The sequence below is a fragment of the Leptosomus discolor genome, chromosome 1 (genome assembly GCF_034619465.1).
Source record: "Leptosomus discolor isolate bLepDis1 chromosome 1, bLepDis1.hap2, whole genome shotgun sequence".
NCBI classification, from domain to species: Eukaryota; Metazoa; Chordata; class Aves; order Leptosomiformes; family Leptosomidae; genus Leptosomus; species Leptosomus discolor.
The window spans coordinates 175,025,950-175,045,399 of record NC_141391.1 but is presented as its reverse complement, the minus strand read 5'-3'; the positions used below and the strand labels follow the sequence as shown (position 1 = coordinate 175,045,399).

The 19,450-nt window shown below is 41.9% G+C and overlaps 1 protein-coding gene across 3 annotated transcripts in view; it reads right to left on the bottom strand.

The window, feature by feature from the left end:
• Window positions 1-3,972, bottom strand: part of PPP1R12A (protein phosphatase 1 regulatory subunit 12A) — a 123,635-nt gene extending 119,663 nt beyond the window's left edge. For all 3 annotated transcript variants that reach the window (XM_086480156.1, XM_086480164.1, XM_086480171.1), the window contains exon 1: window positions 3,681-3,972. In XM_086480156.1, the coding sequence (XP_086336282.1) occupies window positions 3,681-3,917 (237 nt within the window). In that variant the 5' untranslated portion in view covers window positions 3,918-3,972. The remainder of the gene's footprint in view (window positions 1-3,680) is intronic.
• Between the last annotated feature and the right edge of the window lie 15,478 nt (window positions 3,973-19,450).

Below are 19,450 nucleotides of genomic sequence, written 5' to 3'. Positions count from 1 at the left end.
TGAAAACGGTATATAGTGTCTTCTTAACATTGTTTCAGAGCATGCTACTTTTCCCCCACCTCTGCAGCAACCACTAATCTGCAAGGTCACAGCTCACCTTTGGGCTTCTTTTTTCTCTCAAGTTCTCCTTATATTCAATTGTTAAGGCAGATTAGAAAAGCTGCACTATCTGCAAGTTAGATCTCATTCTGCGTGACAACTGTCTGGGAATGCAATATTTAAAAACAAACAACTTCAACCTCCACTAAATTAACAGAACAGACATCTGACTGTAAATTTAAGGTCTACTTTAATAGTAAGATTTCTGGTCTTACAGCCATATACACACACAATATGTATATAATGCAGGATATTGCAGCAGGGTAGTATGTATTCCATCACATGCTACACTGCATATATCTCTCAGACAGAAAAATGGTACACCTGGTTTTGTCCTTCGTGCTGAAGGCCTAACCTGAACTTATGCTAGAACAAGTTCTTAGAGAATGACACTTGAACCCAACATTACATACAGGAATAATAATCATCATCTAATGTCAAATTTTTCCTCTTCTGCAAGATCTTTAACTCAAAGAAATTTAACTGGCATGTCCTCCAATATGATGCACTCAAGCCCACTCATTTATGCACACACAAATATAAAGCAAAGTCACTCACTGGCGGTGTCATGAGATGAAGAAAGTACCTACATATATACTCTGTCCCCTCCTCTTCTTCCCTATCGAGCCAACTGTAATTGTTTCTTTCCTGTATGCATTAAGAGAAACAATTCTACATAAGTCTTTCCGATAGTGATGGCATTCTACCCCTCTGATATAGGAAAAGTTTAGCTAATGGCTTTAGTAACAAAACTTGATGCTCCATTAAAGACCAGATCTGAAGTTCACCAGAATTTCAGGATTAATGGTACTTTCCACTCAGCACTCCCAACCATCTGGGCCGTGGAAAAGAAAACACAGCTTAAGACTCTGTCTGTAACTGTCATATCTAGCAGGAAAAACTAAGACTGAACAGTATATTAAATATTTAATTCTATGGCTATTTCAGACACATGCCTTTTTTCTCAATAACCACAAAAAAGTTAGATGCAAGACAAAAAGGACACAACCCAAAAGACAGTCACTTTATCTTTGCTGAGATAAATTTATTCCTGTGAAGCAGTAAAGTCTACATGGGATCTGACAGACAACAACAACAAAACCAACAGCCTGCAAACAAACAAGAAACCACAAAGCAACAGCAAACCATGTCTGTCTTGAACACAACAAGGTGAACTTTGACACACTTCACATCAGACAGTCAAAACTGTCAGAAGAACGACAAGTTTTTGAAGAGTCTCCGTTGTGAACAGATACAGCTCTGTTCCATGCCACAGTCAAATTTGATTCAATGAGTTCATGTTACAGACTGCATCATGTACGATTTGCACCTTTTATATAGCATATTAGAGGAAAATAAGATTTGTGGATAATAATAAAGTAAAATCCTTCAGAGTTGGTCATGGGCTGGGATTAGTTACATGTCTTTTTTTTTTTAATAGCAACAGACAACACATTTACTGGACTGCCTCAACAGGATTATAACTTCACAATTGATCTTCTTATTTGCTTTTAATATCAAACCAGAAAAGGCTCTTTGGTATCACTAGAGGAGGGGAGGAAGGGAGGAGGAGAGTGAGCAAGAGTTTTAGCAGTGATGTAAATCTTCACCTCTGTTCCCTTAGACTTTGCCCTTCCAAACTGCAAGCTGACTACAGGTAAAAAGAAGGGGAGAATAAGCTCAGAATGATCTTGATGAAAGCTCTGTTGCATACAGTATCAAAGACATTTTGAAAATGCCATCTGGACTTCACAAAGAGATAACACCATTCACCTCTTATTCTAACAATAGAGTTAAACCAAACGTCATCCTTTCCTACCAATCACTGGAGCACAGTAACTTGTAGACCCACGATCTAACCAGTTAAGGTATGACTTCTAGTACAGAGCTCCCTGGAAGCATGAAGCAATCATAACTTGATTAGAGAAGAATAATACACACAACCTCGTTATGAAGCGACAGGCTAGCCTGAAGTCAGGTAACTGTGCTGCAGTAACATGCTGACAGGCTTAACCACAAATTCATTCTTCCAGTTCAGTTCACAACTGAAAGTAAACCTATACCCTTTACAGAGGAGCAACTGACAGGAAACAGAGCAAAGAGTAGTAGAATTTTTTATCTTATGTTCAGGAGGGGATTCTATCCAGTACTATGGGGCAACTTAAGTATTTGCAGAGCCTCACATCCTTGAAAAAAATCTGTATGGGACACAAAATCCACTGAACAAAAACGAACCGGCGAGTTTAAGAAAAGCACTGTAAAACAACAATGTCCTAATTACCTCACCTAACCATTTTGGGAAGATTTCTACTTGATCAACCTACATCACATAATAATTAAGACTTCTTTTTAAAACTATTGAGCAATTTCTAATCTTAAGAACAAGAAGCTAGCCTATTAAAGATTTTTTTTTTTTTGCTTTTTAGATACCCGGTGAATCTAATATTGTGTGGAAGCTTTTGGCCTTCTAGAGAAACAAAAACTATTCAGGCAAACCCGCATTATCTCCGGATTGCCACAGCCTTTCCTTATTTGGCTAACGTTTTGAGATTCCAATCAGACTGCTATGAAGTTCAACATGCACAAAGCATCCATTTTGAGGAAACTTCACAGCCAGTTTCCCTTCTATTACCCCCCTGCCCCAAGTGAAAGTTATCTCGCTCAGCACCAACCCCCCTCCCACATACCCACACCAGAACAAAGCAATATGGACTCGGTTTTCTACTGCTCTCCAACGCACGAAGGAAAAATGCAAGAGCCCTGCTCCCCTTAAAGTTCAGCTTTCACGCTGCGGCAGAAGCCATCACTAAAGAAAGCGAGCAGCCTGTTATTGATACACTCTTCTATATTAAGAACAAAACACTGGTTCCCCTTAGAAAACGGAGGGAAATAGATGATCCGTCCCTCCACACGCCCGCCCGCTCGCCCAGACGAGCGGGGTTTAATCGGCTCAACTGCTGCGAAACCGGGGAGACGGGGGAAGCAGGAAACTGCTACCGGGATCCCGGGTGAGAGGCAGCCGGGGAAAGCGCCCCCGAGGCAAGCCCGCCTCCCTCACCTGCCGGCCACCACCCCTCCGCCGGGGGCACCTGCCCCCGTCCCCCCCAGACAACACGGGGCAGGGCCCGCTCCCCCCGTCCCTCCCGAGGGAGGCGCTGCCAACAGGGGCAGCGAGGCGAGCGGGGAAAGCGAAAGAGGGTCACCGGCACCTCCTCCCCGCCGGAGGAGAGGCCCAGCCGCCCCCTGCCGACGCCTGGCCTGCGGGGAGGGGGCGCAGCCTCTCACCCCTCCAGCCCGGGCCGCTTCCCCGCAGGCCGGTCAGCCGCCCCCGAGCCTGACCCCGGTCGCCACCGCCTCCCGCCCCGCACTCCCGGCCCCTCCCCGCCCCGACACCCCCCAGCGGAGGGTAGAGCAGCCGCCTCCGGCCCCTTCCTCCTCCTCCTCCACCTCCTCCCGGGGGGGGGCACTTCGCCGGCCGGCCTCGCCCCCCCCCTCCTCTTTCCCTGAGTGCCCAAGCTCCGGTCCCGCCGCCGAGCTCGGCCAGGCCGCCCCCCGGCCGGCGGGAACGGCTCCGCACCGACCTGGTGGAGCGCGGTGAGCCCATCCACATTGGCGTAGTTGATGTCGGCGCCCCGCTCCAGCAGCCGCAGCACCTCCTCGGTGTCCCCGCTGGAGCAGGCGGCCAGGAAGACGGCGCCGTCGTCGAACTTCACCTTGGTCTTTTTGCGCTTGACCACGGGCGGCTCCAGGTCGGTCTCGGAGCCGATCCAGCGCTTCAGCTGCTCGTTCCGCTTCTGCTTGGCGTCCGCCATCTTCATACCCCGCTCCTGCCTGGCCCCTTCAGCTAACGCCGCACCGAGGATAGACTTTATACCGCCAGTATCCCACAGCGCACCGCGGCCCGCACTCGCCCTCGCTCGCTCACCCACCCAGATGGAGGGCGCAGAGCGGGAGGGAACCGGGGGGGGCGGGGCGGCGGCGGCCTCGTTAGCATAACCCCGCGAGATCTCCGTGAGGCGGGGCTGGGAGGAGGGCGGGCACGGCCGCGCGGGCGGGGCGGCAGCGGGGGGCAGGGCGGGGGAGTGGTGGTGCCGCCGCCGCCGCCACCGCCGCCGCCGCCTCTGTTGTGACTGGGGCGAGGCCGACTCGGTTTGCCTCATCCCGGGCCCGTGAGTTCAAGAGTTCAGCCGAAGGATCACCGGCTTCCCCCGGCCCCGCCGGGACGGACATCCCCGCGACCGCAGGGGAAGAGCTGGGCCGAGAGGCGTCCGGCGGCGCGGTCCCGCACGGCGCTCGCTGCCTGCCCGGGCCTCGCCTCAGGGGCGGCCTGGGTCTGCCGCCAAGGCTGAAAAAACACAAGCGAACAGCGATGAGGGCCTTGCCACTAAATCGGCCGTCACCGAAGGGGGACCGGGGCCGTAGTTCTCCAAAACGAAGTGTGTGGGGAGAGAATCCCAGGATCACAGAACGGTAGGGGTTGGAAGGGACCTCTGGAGATCATCTAGTCCACCCCCCCTGCCAAAGCAGGTTCGCCCGGCGCAGGTCACACAGGATCACATCCAGGCGGGTTTGGAATGCCTCCAGAGAAGGAGACTCCACAGCCTCCTTGGGCAGCCTGTTCCAGTGCTGCCCTCAAAGGAAAGAAGTTTAGGGCATCGTATGGGGTTTTTGGGTGTCTGGTGTAGGCCTTAAACCCAAAAACCTGAGCCAGGATTTGGCCGTTGTAGCTCGTAGGGGCTTTTGTGGCTGGAAGCATGGTGCTTCTCCAGCTCATAGGGCAGTTTGGTTAAAGGTACTGCCTGTCCCTGCTCGCGACCCCTGTGTCACTCACATGCGACAACATCAGCGTTTCTGCCTGCGTGGGCGAACAGGGCAAATGCAGCTGCTTGGAGGAAAGAAGGCAAGAAACGGGGCACCTTACTGAGGATCCTTTGTTTCATGAGGTTACACACGTCGGCAGCTTGCTGTACAAAAGCACCATCTCTTGTTTGCCCTGACACTGCTGCGTGGCAGTGGACAAATCCTTGTGCTTATTGTCCAGTTTACTTAAAGTTCACTTCCATTGTCTGAAAACCTGAGGTAGCTCCTCCATCTTTTCTGATGGGAGAAAACAAGTAGTCACAAAGCATACAGCATTTGAAGAAAAACTAAAATATATTTGTTCTGAGTTGCAACTTCTAGGAACCAAGCTATTATACGTTGTGAATTTTTTTCCATGCATAACATGTTTTGTTTAGCTAAAAGGAATAGGTATTTTGTTTTAAATTGAATCATCTCTGGGGATAAAATGTGGTTTTAAACTCACTGGAAAAAAAGTTTTACTTTCAACTAATTATAGGAAGCAAAGTATAGTTTGAGAGGGTCACCAAACCTCATACTCTTCAAATATTGCATGGTTTGTTCTTTTCTAATTATAAAGTCTCCTTCTTACAGTGGGCAGCCTTAGAGCCTAGTCAGGCTTCTTATTTCCATTTTATTGATAAAAAAGTCAGCAGCATTTCGCAAGAAATAGTTGTACCTGCAGCAATATGTTGTTCTTAATGTCTTTCAGAACAGATTTTCATCTGGAGATGTTTGTATGGTATCCATCATATTTCCTCCTACAGCAATGCTTGAGGTACAACACACTGACAATTTACAGGCGCGATGTGATTGTGAACAAAAGGTGACCTCTTGTAGTCAAGGTGAAAGATTTGCCAGAGAAAGATTGCAGTCTAGGTAGGTGGATGAACCTGGCACCTAGTGTACACCTTCCCATTGACACCCTGTGTGACTACCCAGAGGTACAGTTTAGGCTCCTGCATTCGAAAGTGTGGCTGACTGCCTACTACCCTTCAGAAGCGCTCTTTGCCGTGTTCATTACTCACATGGGTGCCTGAGCTGTGCTTTGGCATAGCCCTGGTACCATCAGCCCAGCATGGCCAGTTACCAGCCAGGAGCTTACCTGCATCAACTGACTCACATCTAAGGAGAGGATTTGTGCAGGCTCCAGCCGCTTGCTGTGGTCTTGTCCTTGTAGGCAAACTTCCTTGGGGACAGACTCTCAATCCAGTGCCATTTCCTAAGGAGCTGAAAACCAGAAAACTCAGAAAAAGCTAACACAAGATAAAAGCTGAGTCCTCCTTCCCTGGATGTCTCTGATATTTTACATGTACCCCTCCCAACATGCTGCTTCTCTCTTTCTCTCAGTTGGCTATCTGAAAATTCTACTCTTCAAAGAAACCACATAGCTGAAGAATGTAATACACTGATTTCAGCAAGCAATGTTTAAATCAAATGCTTCATTAGCCACAAAGTCATTCTAGGCAAATTGATAGGCAGTTACTCAAAATGCACTCTCTTAGGAATTTCATTGTCATGGAGCGTGTTTCTAGGTTTCCATCAGAGCTGCAGTCCCCTCTGCTTGACTTCATTCCTCCAGCTCAGCTTTTTGTTTCTGGTCACGGATCCTACTTTAACTCCTGCAGCTCACTCTCTGTGGCTTGTTAGCGAAATGCAGAGGTTCTACAGCTCAGAAAGCACACCCATTTCTGTTCTTAAGTATCATACAGTCTGGTTTTAAAGACCAAACCTAATAATTCTTTCTTTTGTTCCTTTCTCCAGGGCATTTTTGACTGATTCAGCTCCAGCTTTTCAGAGAACTTCAGCAAATATCTTTCCTTACACTGCACCTATTTGTATGTTCTACATTCTTGACTTTATTTTTCCTCGACTTTCATTTTTTTGGGGGGTTGTACCTTATTTGGAAGTTATGTTTGAGGCTTTTTACAGACTCCACAGGCAACCTATAATTCATTTGTGCAGCCAGCTGAAATTCAGGTATTCCATATATATGGAGTGTATATGCCTTTCCCAGATAGCTGTGTGCTCTGCAGTAAATTACATGTGGTCCTTGAATGTGATCTAGCAAAGCATATGGTCTTCCTTAAGCAACAAGTAGAGCTGTCATTCATGTGAACTGGTTCATCTTTGCAATTCTTCACATTTTCTGTATTCAACAAAATTCAGAACAGGAAGGGAATAACAATCAAAGTAATGGTGATAATAAGTTTTAAAAGTTGTTTTTAATTTCTGTATTTTTCCTATCTCATATCTCACATAAAAGTTTATAACTTCAATAGCAAAGGCACACTGGGCCATATTCTTTACCCCATCCTACCAGTTTAATGTCATTCAATTTCATTGCAAAATCACTGTTGCTAAGAGGAGATGAGAACATCTACAGCTTCTAAATCAGCACTAATTGAGATAAACATATACAATTACCAAGAATATTTGCTGCAGAAATCTGATACTCTTTTCCAATTATCTACCTAAGCGTGGAGGGTGAAATTCATCTGTGCAGAGGGTCAGACCACACCCTATATATTAAGGCTGTCTTTGGAGACCATATTGAAAGTGAGTATAAAAACCAGTCCTTACTGCAAGACAATATCACAAGATTGAATTCAGTAACTGCATACGTGTGCGTGTGTGTTTACAGTAATAGTAGTCTGCTAACAAGAGACACATCATTTTAGGTACCTGATGTGTGCAGCTTAAGGACACACTAAGTAGACCTGGTTTTATCAGGCTGTTTTGATGTATCTCTACCAGGCTACCCAACACATGAGGTGTGCTGTAAAATCTTTTGTTTGCATCGATATACGTAGCACTAAAGGTGATGGAATATGTAATTTTCCACACACAGACACTAGCACTGAATTCAGTAGGACTGCTTTTCTCTAGAGGTAATCATGTAAACAGTTGCAGAGATAGCATCGATGCGTGTAGATATGTTCAGTTAATTTAATGGCAGGCTGCAATTGATCGATAAAATGATTTAGCAATGAGATTGTTATCAGGCTGCTTTCTGTTTTTCTGTTTTTTCTTAAAAGCATTACAACCATTGTTCAAAGCTATTTCACGCAGGCTTCTGGACCACAGAAGTGCACAGAGGAAGCTTTCGCACTAATCAAAAGTCAGCTTCTGGGATACAGAATTTTCATTCTGACCTCCTAAGGATAATTGTTGTCTTTCATCTTGAACGGCAACAGACAGTGTGTCTTCTAAAAATTGTGTGCTAACATTTTCCTCTCCCCAGTGAAGCAAACTAATATATCAAAGTTAATTTCATCAACTCCAGCTTGGTGGAAAATTGGTAATTTGAAGAGATAGTGACAAATACTGTATATATTGACACAAAACTTTCTAATAAATCTTCCAGATTTTTATAAAGAATCATGAACTGTAAAAAGAGAGGTGGGATAAGAAAATATAAAAGCCCTTTTTCAACATGAAAAGGCCGTGACAGAGATACTTACCATAAGAATAAGGCGTTTCTTTCATTTTTTTAATTTGATAGTCGTAGTCCTTTCTGGTTTTAAATCTGGTGTATTCTCTACCCTGATTTGTGTGACAAACCCACACAAGTAACAGTGAAAACTCCGATACATTCCTTATGCAGAAGAGGTAAGAAGACTATGCACAAAGTGCTATCAAAATTTTAAAGCAAATTATGTAAAAAGCAGACTTCTAGCTTTTTGATTTTGTCAGTTCTAAGAAAAATTCTTACACAGAAACCCCACATTTCAAGGTGGGTTACTTTTTGATGCTGCATAATCCTGAGTCACCAAAACCAAAACTAAAACTACCATAGCAACCAGGGCGCGTATTTATAAACTATGCAGTTCTGAATCAGATTTGCAGTGGTGTGTTCTCCCAGCGTCTTTCCTGAGCTTTACACAGGTTGCTGTCTCTGTATTCTTGGGTGGCAATGCAAGCTGATGTTTAGACTCGATTCACATAGAGATGCTCTCACATAGTTCTACGTGTACCAATCTGTTAAACCAGCATTCAGTCTACTGACAATTTCAACTGTGCATGGGTTAAGCTAAAAATAGTTGTCTTGGCTAGTTAAACGTAACACCATGTCCTTTAGAAGTAGGGAGATATACACTTATTTATAAAATTGACTTTATAAAACCATTCTTACTTTCAATTAAATTTAAGTTTTGCCTAGTCACTTCGTGAAAAAACAGAACTGAGCCATGTGTTGTGTAACAGAAATATAAGTGCTCTGTTTCTATTCAGTCTCTGGGATTGCTGGATGTAGACATGGTGTTAGACGCTCTGCCATGACACTTGTCCATTTTGGCCTCTTGCTGTTAAGAACAAATATCTCTGCTTTATTCTGATGTCCAAAAGGCCACATAATCTTACAGCAGCTTTTATGGACCTCTGTTCAGCATTTCTGCAGGTAAAGTGTTTCTTTTCCACTATTGTGCGTGGCTCGAGCCAAGGAGCGTACTGTTGAAACACACAATTTAAATACTGAGGGTGAAGGGAATGACCTGTCCCTCTGAAATGCATGCAAAATGTTCCCTGTGACCTGCATTCTGAACATATCACAGCTGAGAAACATACTTTCAGGGCTGCAGGAGGACGATTTGGACAAAGAGTAATGAAAGACATCCTGTTCTCACTCACGATGCAAATATACATGCACTCAGGGGTCATTGGCAACTGTGACATAGATTTCTGCCTTTCTGCTACCAGAAGGTATATGAATTTCCTTTTAAAATATTTGGTTTGGTATATAAAAGTGTCCTTTCTCTAACTTGGAGTTTGAAAATACTAAAATCTCTGTGTGGCTGAAAAATTGGCTTGGCTTGGAATCTGGGCATCTAGAAGTATGCCCTGCTGCTCATGGTGCCTACAAGCCTCTATTTTTATGAGCCAACAGAGCATATGACATAACTGTGTGCTCCCATCACATTCAGTCTTAGTGATGTAGTCATGTAAGTAACACTGACAAAAATAATGTCATCCTTTAGCCTATTCAGACAGCCATTAAATAGAAAAGTAACTGGTTTTTTTCAAAAAAAAAAAAAGAGATCTGGCTGATAGAGTATAACAATGCTTATTTGTAAGAATATTCATAAAGACCTGTTTCCCTGAATACAACAAAAACAATCAACCGAAAGCAGTTTCCTTGCTCAGAAATCACTTTTTCTAATAGTTCAGCATCCTAATAAACGCTTCCACTATTGCTTTTCTGTCTCCCGTATTTGTTACTAGCCCTGTGTTTGATATGGATAGTTACTTCTGTAGGTAACTCCTCAGGCTACAGCTTAACTGATCAGGCTTCATCCCAAATCATAAAGTGACTCCTTTGGTGGCCTCCTACTGTTCCTTAGCATGAGGCCAGAAAGAAATTGAATTGCTTAATCCTGTCAGTTCAAAAGAAGAGTGACTTAACTGAGACAATTAATCTGAGGCAACATTAATCTGCAGCAACCACTAATGTAATGCCAAGGTACTCCAGAAGCTTAATATCATGAATGCACAGAGATGTACACTTCAGAATCTTCTTAAGTGGCTTCTGGTTTGACAGGCTTATGACCTTCAGCTCTCATCTGATGAAATCATATTTCCTAACCATTCCTAAATTGGCTTGCTGGCCTGCAAGCCCCCTGTTTGGTCATCACGATAACTCAAAAGGCCCCATTGAGAAGGGATCTGTAAAAATCCTTTTCCTTTAGCAGATGCTTAAAGTAACTCAAAACCAGCTTCTCACCAAAGCATTATTTAGCCATTTAGCATAAGATAAGGAAAAGGCTGTAACCTATAGATTGTAGCCAAAATGTTTTCTTTCCATAAGCACTTTGGATTTACGACACAGCCTTCTCTTTGCCTGAGAGAAAGGCATCTCTTCCAGCAGGTTACTGCCACAGAAAGGGCTAGTCTTCCTTTCTTTGTACTGCCCATTCCCTACCACTGGATGCAGAGACACCATTCCCAACCTTTCCTCAGGCTTTGGTGTTCATTTGACACCTGAGTGAGTTGTCTGCACTGGCAGACTATTTACTTGTTGTCTTGGCTAGTTTTCTGCTGGTCTAGCAAACTGAGGAGACTCATCAAAGGGTCACAGCAGGCTTCCAAAAGAGATGGGAATGTGTGGTGAGGCCTGAGGAAGGACAGTCACTCTCCTGAGAACCAGGGAGGCATTATGTAGGCTCAACCATCACATGAAATCTCACACGTAGTTCTAGCTGTGACCATTAAGCCATTATTTTTCTTCTCCGAGAAGGCTTCTTTAATGGTTTGGTGTCCTTTGGACCCGGGTTCTGGCTTGTGGAAAATAAATCTGCTAACTAGAGTAAGGCAAGTGACCACTGCCACGTTAATTCCCCACGCTCCTTTACCCCCCATTTTGTCCTCTCAGTGGATGGAATGTAGCTATCTGTCTTTTGTTTCACTTTCTGTTTGTTTCCAAGTGGCAGCTAGCAAATAGGATTCTGTGCAAACACAGTGGTGAGTGGAGGGCTAGATTATTTTCATCTTTAATAATAAAAATAACTTTCTTATTTTTGGCAGTCTTCATTTTAAAAAGCAACGATCTTGAGAGGACACACTTAGCGTACACTCAGCCCTGGGAATACAGCAACAGCACCATGAAGCAAGATAGGACCCCAGCTGAAACTCACCCCTCAGCCACAACCAGGCAATGCTGACGTTCATCTCCCATGTCCATGTGCCCCTTCCTCCCAGGCATGTTTGGGTTGTGGTCACTTCCCTGCATGCAACATCGGTATAGCTACTTCTTTATGATTATGAAACAGTCAGGGTATACTTTTACTTCAAGAACTAACCGAGATCTAAACCTCTGATTTTGCCGAGATCAGACACTTGGCTCCAGGTTTCATTAAGCATTCCTTGGTTTCTATTTTTATTTACATGCATTTTGTTGCTCTCTCCCTCTAATGGAATTGGCTCAAGAAAGTAAAGGCTGGTCCTAGCAAAGTTCTACATCACTCTTATTTTAAGACAAATGGGTGGATAGATAGATAGCTGTGAAATGTCATTATTTCAACTAGATTAATAACAGTAAAATTAACTTTCTACTTGTGTCTATAATTAGAGTTTAAAGATACAGTTTTAAAATTGAATTGTTTTGATTATTTTGATTATTAACATTTTGATTACTTATTTAGGACTATGGGCTGATAAGTAGAATAACTAATAGGAAGTTGGAACATTTCTAGCTCTTGATTTTACATGGGATAAGTAATTCAAAGTTCTTAATTTTGCATTTCTCACTTTGTTTTGTATTTAAACCTCAAGAGCAGAATAAAGAATTTTGATCACATTAATTAGAATCTTTCCACTCCCAGTGTTCACAATTTAAGATTTAAAAGATCTAAAGTAAAGCCTTAACAAAGATTTAAAAGTCTACTGGAGATAAAGCACCCAATGCTGGAGCTTCTTTTGCAGTGGGAATTTTGACTGAGTAAGGAATGCTCTGAAAAAACACAAACACTCTTGTGTGTTAGAAAACACTGAAGCGATTGCTGTGCTAAAATGTCTGTGTTACAGTTCTGTGGGCTCCTATATTTAAAAAACTTAGGCTTTGCATAATTTTGAAACTGTGCATAATATTGAGTCTTATGATCTCGATAAAATCACAGTGTTACTCCCCAGAAAACAAATGACAAATGGTTACTTCAAAAGGAGGAGGATCTGGCCCTACTCTGTCATCACTTCCCATTTAGGTAAGATTGGAGAAGAAGCCTAATTACTATAGAAAAGGAAACAGTGTGAAAATTTAATAGCTTAAAGTACCATTCTGCTGTCCTCTTTCTGTGAAAAATAGCTAATCCATACTTAGAATTCAAAATCTATGTCACTGCTTTTCTGCATTGCATATTTCAGAAGATCCTTACTTTCAAAGAGACACCAGGCAGTTCCCCACACAAAACAGGAATATCCTGCAACCACATCCTGCATACAATCACCGTCGTATAGCACTCACGCTTCTCTGCAGCAGCAGTAAGCACAAAGGAAAACATGTTTCTTAATTTTTTATACCCAAAATCTATGCAGTAGTTTTAATGACAATTTCTTCTAGAAGTGTAATAATTGTATAGGTGATACCGACATAGGTCACGTTAGACACTTGCTCTGTCTAGAGAAGGTCTAGATGCATTAATTTATTTATATTTAAAACAGTCAAGGCTTGATTTAGGAACTCCTACTTGTTTTAGTGAGTTTGTATTAGCTCCCAGTAATATCCCACTGAATCCCACTGGAGTTACTAATGCAAGTAAATGATTTCCAATATAAGTTCCAAATCTTAAATTTAATTATGTGTTAACTTATGACGGGGTTATACAACACACAGACAACTTCCAGCCCAAGTATTTATTCAGGTTAAACATATTACAGCAGATCTGGAATCACATTCCCCTGTTATATAACATTCCCACAGATTCACACTTCAGCTTTAGTAAAGAGATGAGGATCAGGCCTCAAAGAAGCAATTACCCCACACGGTCCTCATAAGTAGAAAGATAAAGCTAAATATAACATAAAGCATGCCATTTGCCCATACAGTGCTAAATGAGCTCCATACCATAATCAAAACATAGTTAAACAAAATGAGGCAGTTACCTAGAAACAAAAGCACAAAAGTCCCTGTCTCTGTCACATGCCTGAAAGCATTTATGGTCACATCCTGCCACTCTTGCTCATGTACTTATGAGCGGTCCCATTAGAAACCCCATGGGTACCCATTCTAGGGTATTAGAAACAATTTGGAAGTTCATGAATGCTGCATTTGCTTTTAAAACTGCCATAAAATAGGCACCATTTAGATTCAATATTTGCTTTAATAATTCCAGTGTTAGTGGCTTTGTTAGGTTTGTGTTACCTGGCTTGGGTACAAGCTATGCAAGCACAGAGCTCAGCCTAAGCTGCAAAATGCCAGTAGCCTAAATTAAATCTAGCCTAACTTAGTTTACGCTTGAGCATTACGCAGCTCTGGGTACGCTACAACCGGTAGCCAAGCTGGTTAGTTTTAAGGTAGCTCAAGCACATCTTTCTGGTGTCTTCTCTATCTATTGATGTTTCATCTGCTGGCATGGAAGTTACACGGGATCTGGTCTAAGCTTATTGTGACTACGCTGAATGAAGGCCTGAACTTCAAATTTTAGTACTTTAGGTGTAAGATTTGGGTTTCAGTTATAGAAATATATATTTTGAGAAAGTCCAGACTAACTACTAAAACGGAAACAGCTAATTCACATAAGGATGCTTGAGACTAGAAGTTGGTTGATACCCAAATGTAATGAAATACAGTTGCTATGCTTCACCTGAATGGCATGGTAAACATAGGTAATGATCCCAGGTAAGCTAAAACCAGCTTTTAGAAAGTTTGGTGGAAATCTTTCTGCCTTGGTACCCTCTGTCCCACATGGTAGATTTCTGTCTACCTGTGTGTCGTGAGGGATGATGCTCAACATCTGAACAAACATTTGAGACAACCACACAGTCTGTCTCGATTTAGTATTTAAATTTACTTTGTACCCTTAAAGTTAGTATAGGTTTACACAGTATGTCTGACCAAGCAAGTATAGACAGAGATGGATTCAGTTTGTCTATCCTCCAAGCTGCTGTGTATCTTGTCTGGGAATAAAAGAGCTCTTCCTTTCAGGCACTGTAGGTGTATGGCTCCTAGACCAAAGCTGGCTTTTTTCTGCCCAGCTTGGAATACTAGCGAAACAAGCTGCTGTCTGTCTGCACCTGTCCGTGTAGACTGTTATGACGGGACATGGGTGTTGCAAGCCTCATAGTGAGGCCTGGGGCTGGAGTCTGGGTGGAGGCAGGAGCCAGGTGATGTAGTTAAGGCAATCTGAAATCAAGAACCAGAGACATATAGTACTCATTAGCCTAACAGAGCAAGTAATCATACGGTTGGAGGTAGGGTTTGGCATCAAGAAGCCAGGGAGCTTGCATGCACCTTGACAAGAGCATAGCTAAACTTCAGATGGAGCCAGGAAACCAGGGACTGCAATTCATGAGGTGGGTTCAGGAGAAAGAGCAGACTGAGCAGCAGCAAGGACAGATGGCTTGGGCCAGAACTACGACTGAACAGGCGGCAGATGCGAGCTGGATCCTGAATGGTGAAACCCAAGACAACAACAGAGACTAGGCCTAGAGGCAAGGCAGAGAACAGAGTTCAAGCCATTGTACTTGTTCTCAGGACATCTTTTGTGCACACCCTATCGACCAACATCTAATGACATCTGTCTGCTGGCTATAGCACCTGTTTTGGAAACTGGGTCCACTTCCTGAGGGCACAACACCCAATGACTGGCTGCATGAGGGAAGAGTCATCTTCCTTGGCTAGCCATTGCATAGTCATACCTAGAAGGGACTGCATTTATTAATTTTAATGAAGCTAGAGCAGGACTGTAAAGAAATCTGTGGAACATTTGTTTCCACGCAATATTAATCAATGTAATGAGGTGCAATCATGTAACCAGTCCCATTGAAACCTATAAGGTCTAGTAGGTATGCATATGCTTACATGTACATGTATTAAGTAGCATATACTTATTAAGGCCTCTATTTCAATATAAGCAGGAGTCTTAATTTTTAAGGGGATGAAAGGATGTAATAAACAGTGGAACTGGGCATTTCAGTACCTGTAGGGCTGAAGGCGGTGCAAGAAGATGGTTTAGCTTTTTGGCATGTGTGTCAGTCATTATAATAAAACATCTTGCTGCAGAGTTATGTACATCTTCGCACGGTGCCTGTGAAATGACTGCCAGGAGGTTAATTATGATATTTATATTAATCTAACTAAAGACATATAACAACACTTACGTCTGTAGCACCCATTGCTCTTGTGCGGTGCAACAGAACCGGATGCGAGTCTTTTTCCCTTTCTGCATCTGCCTCTAGCTGGAAAGCTGGGAAGCTTACGTATATGTGCGAGAAGCTGGGCTTCTGCCAAAATGCCGTTTGACATTATGCCAGCTTTTGGTCCTTCAAAAACAAAAAGCTTTTGACCTTTGCCATTTAAGTAGTGCACCAGTTCATCCCCAGCTTACCTCTAGACTTATAAACTATTAGTAAGCCTAATTACTGTCAGCAATGAGATGGGTTTTTCAGTATGGTGTGTTCTTACATAACTATAAATGTACATGAGAAAGCCTAAGTAAAGGGAATTAGCCTGCATGCTGAATTATCCACACTTGCTTGTTTCTGTCAGATGCTGTCCTCAAACAGAATTTTCTTCTTCCAGTGATATACGTAAGACTGTAAAATGCACTCACAGTAACTTATCTTCTGGATTTATTGACATTGATCTTTGTTTATTGGGGGGAGCAACAATTTAAAATAATTTTCGTATTTATTTCACATTAAATAAGGAAATGAAAAAGATAATGTCGTATCTTACATTATGTTTAGGATATGCATGCTAAGCAAATGTGAGATTTCCAGTGCTTTGTGTTGTTTCAGATGACTTTATCATGTCCCAGTAAACAGATTGTAATCATATATTATCCTTGCTCTGGCTGGAAGCTTTGGCAGGTCTTTTCTTTTTGAAGCAGGTGCTCTCCTGTTGTTTGCTGTTTATCAGGTAGATTAAAAAGGAAAATTTTATAGAGCTTTGGGATTATTTTCCTCTGGTTCTACAACCTAAAATTCTGTTGTATCAGGTTTAAGAATCACATGAATTTCTCATGAAATAACCATGTTTCTTTTCAGTTCCGTGCCATACAAAAATAATTGATTTTCCATCTTTTTTAATGCATTAAAATGTATTAATTCACTGTTTTAATACATCGTTACATTATAGAGGTCCTAATTCTGTTGACAGTAGGTTTGATTCTCTGTTGCTATGTGTTAGAGAGTGTTTCCACTATCTTAGTTCAGTCATCAAATTTAGGTGATCAGAGTTGCCCTCCAGAAAGGTATTTCTCTTTCCAGTGACTATAGAGTCCAAGGAGACTGCACTCCTAAGATGGGTACGTTCAGTCAGGCAGCATTAATATCACCTACTTCACACTCATTTAAACCAACAAAATGCAAGTGCACAGAGGAATGAAAGGACTGGGCTTCTGGTGAGATAATTTTAAACATTGCCATTACATTTTCTTTGCACACCTGTAAATGGCTGGACAGTGAATCAAAGCTCTTTCAATTACATCTCAGCCTGCAAAGGGTCTTGTTGACTATATGTAACTGACATGAGTGAAGGAAGCAGAATCCAAAGACTCACCTTGCAGAGACCCACCCGAAAGAAGTAATTGTTATTAACAACTTTAGCTACAGCTCTTGGATTTCCACAGCTTTCACTGTTGATCTCATGCTTTGTAGATCTGTTTTGGAAATGTGTGTCGTTACAGAACCTGACTCCCTGTTCAATTCTCAGTAGTCAGCTGCATGCTACCATATGTTATCACCATGGTCACATCTACATCAAGAAGTAATTCAATGCAAAAGGAGCAGATCAGCAGCTGGAAATGGCTGGTACTGAGTCCTACGTTTATATTCTGTATATATGGTCATCTTACCTTAGATCAGATTTACTCTGATGCTTGAACTACTATAAATTAGGTTTATATGGTGTATGGTGTCTACCATACAAGTGGTTCAAAGTTCTTCTGCTCTAATTAGGCTTGGAGTGCAGTAGATATGCTTTTGGAATGAAAATTAGTTTAATCTCCCCCAGAAAGAATATCTTTTGTATGCACCAAACCCACTCTGCAAACCAATCCAACACACAGTGAGTGGGGATGCTCAGAGGATTAACTTCAAAACCTCACTACTGTTCTGAATAAAAACCCAGTTGGAGGTGCAGCTCTAGTACTGAAGGCTATTTACGGATACTGTTCCTGCTCCGCTGTAAATCAATGACCAAATCCTCAGCAAGATCAGGACCACCGCCTTTAACTAGAATATACATAATATTACTGGACATCTGGGAGATGAACTTCTTCACTCTGCTATTTCAGCACTGCTAAAGCTTGTAATTAAAACAACAGAAAACAACTGGAGAATTGCAGTTTTTCACTTTATTTTGTTATGTGACATTCATTTGCGTATAGTGGATATAAACCAGCTATCCTGGGTCTTACATGCAGGAAGAATTCACTTTTCTTTTAAAGAACTGAAGAGAGATGCTTGTTTTCATTTTTTAGAAGCAAATAAGACATCACAGAAGTCATTGTGAATATGAGAATGATAATAATCTAAAAATTTGTATTTCATTAAATATAATCCTAATAAATCGCCCTTATTCTTCTTACATTTGTAGTGTTTCAGAACAATTTGCTGCTGTCCCAAGGCATAAACTTTTTGGTCTGACAATGACAGCACTTAATCTGCTGCTCACTTTAAACATATTCTTCCAGCTCAGAACAGAGAGGTCTGGCAACAAAAGTACATGTTAATGCCATAGTGATGAATGACTTAAAAGAAGTTATTTAACTTGACTGCTAATAAAAGTTATTTTCCCTTAACTTTAAAGTTTTGATGTAAATAATAAAAACACTTGGTCCTTGTGCAGCCTCTGTGACATTTGATAAGTGCTTTACAAAAGCTGTCATGTCTATTAAATCCTTGGGAAAAGGCTCAAAAATTCAGGTTAAAAATCTATTATCTCAAAAGCTCTGGTTTTACAAAAAAAAAATTAGTTTACTGAGAACTTCCAAAGAAGAGGAACAAAAGTAAAATCAAAGACACATGAAAGAAGGTTAATTTTAAAATAATTTGAGTTATTAGTATAAAGCATGTAAAATTACTGAGGTTTTAGAAAAACAGGTGTAAATTAAGATAACCCAGACTGACAATGTTTATTTAGAAACAGCATCCATATAATGAGCGTAATTTGAGGAGTTTTCAGAAACACTGGGGATGCTGCAAAATGTATCACAGCCTAGTTTTCTCTACCACATTTTCCTTAGTAATATATATGAGGTGTTCAAGGGAGGTGTGATAAGAGTAGTACCCCTTTTTGCTGGTAGTTAATGTCCTAAATATGTTAATATATTCATGCTGTAGTGACTGGCAGTAGAGGAAGATCCTGGTTTAGACTATAGTGCATGGAGGTGCTTGCTCACTGCAGAGATTTGGATGTTTCTCTTTAGAAAAAGCTAGAGAAGTACTTTTAGTGTCTTTGGTGTAACAAAATCTTTCTAGCATTCCAAAGACGAGTTGTATTTCAGAAGGGTCTGTTAAGGGAAAAATCTTTGGGTGAAAAATGATTACTTAAAAAGAAACTCTTGCTGAGGAGGTATTGTATATGCCTTTAGTGCAGAGAAGCTTCAGTTGCTTCCACGGACTTATGGCGATAGTGACTCAAAATGATTCAGCAATTGCTGTTCCATAATAAGCAGAGATGAAGAATAATTAATTAAAAAAAAAAAAAAAAAAAGGCCACAATTTGAACTGGCTTCCACAGATTAAAATTTTAACAACTATTCCAGATGGGTTTGCAGATTAAGTCTGTCTTTATTGAATGATGAAGAATCGAATTAGAGAAGGTTGCAAGAATTTCTATTATGTTGGTATGTCTTTG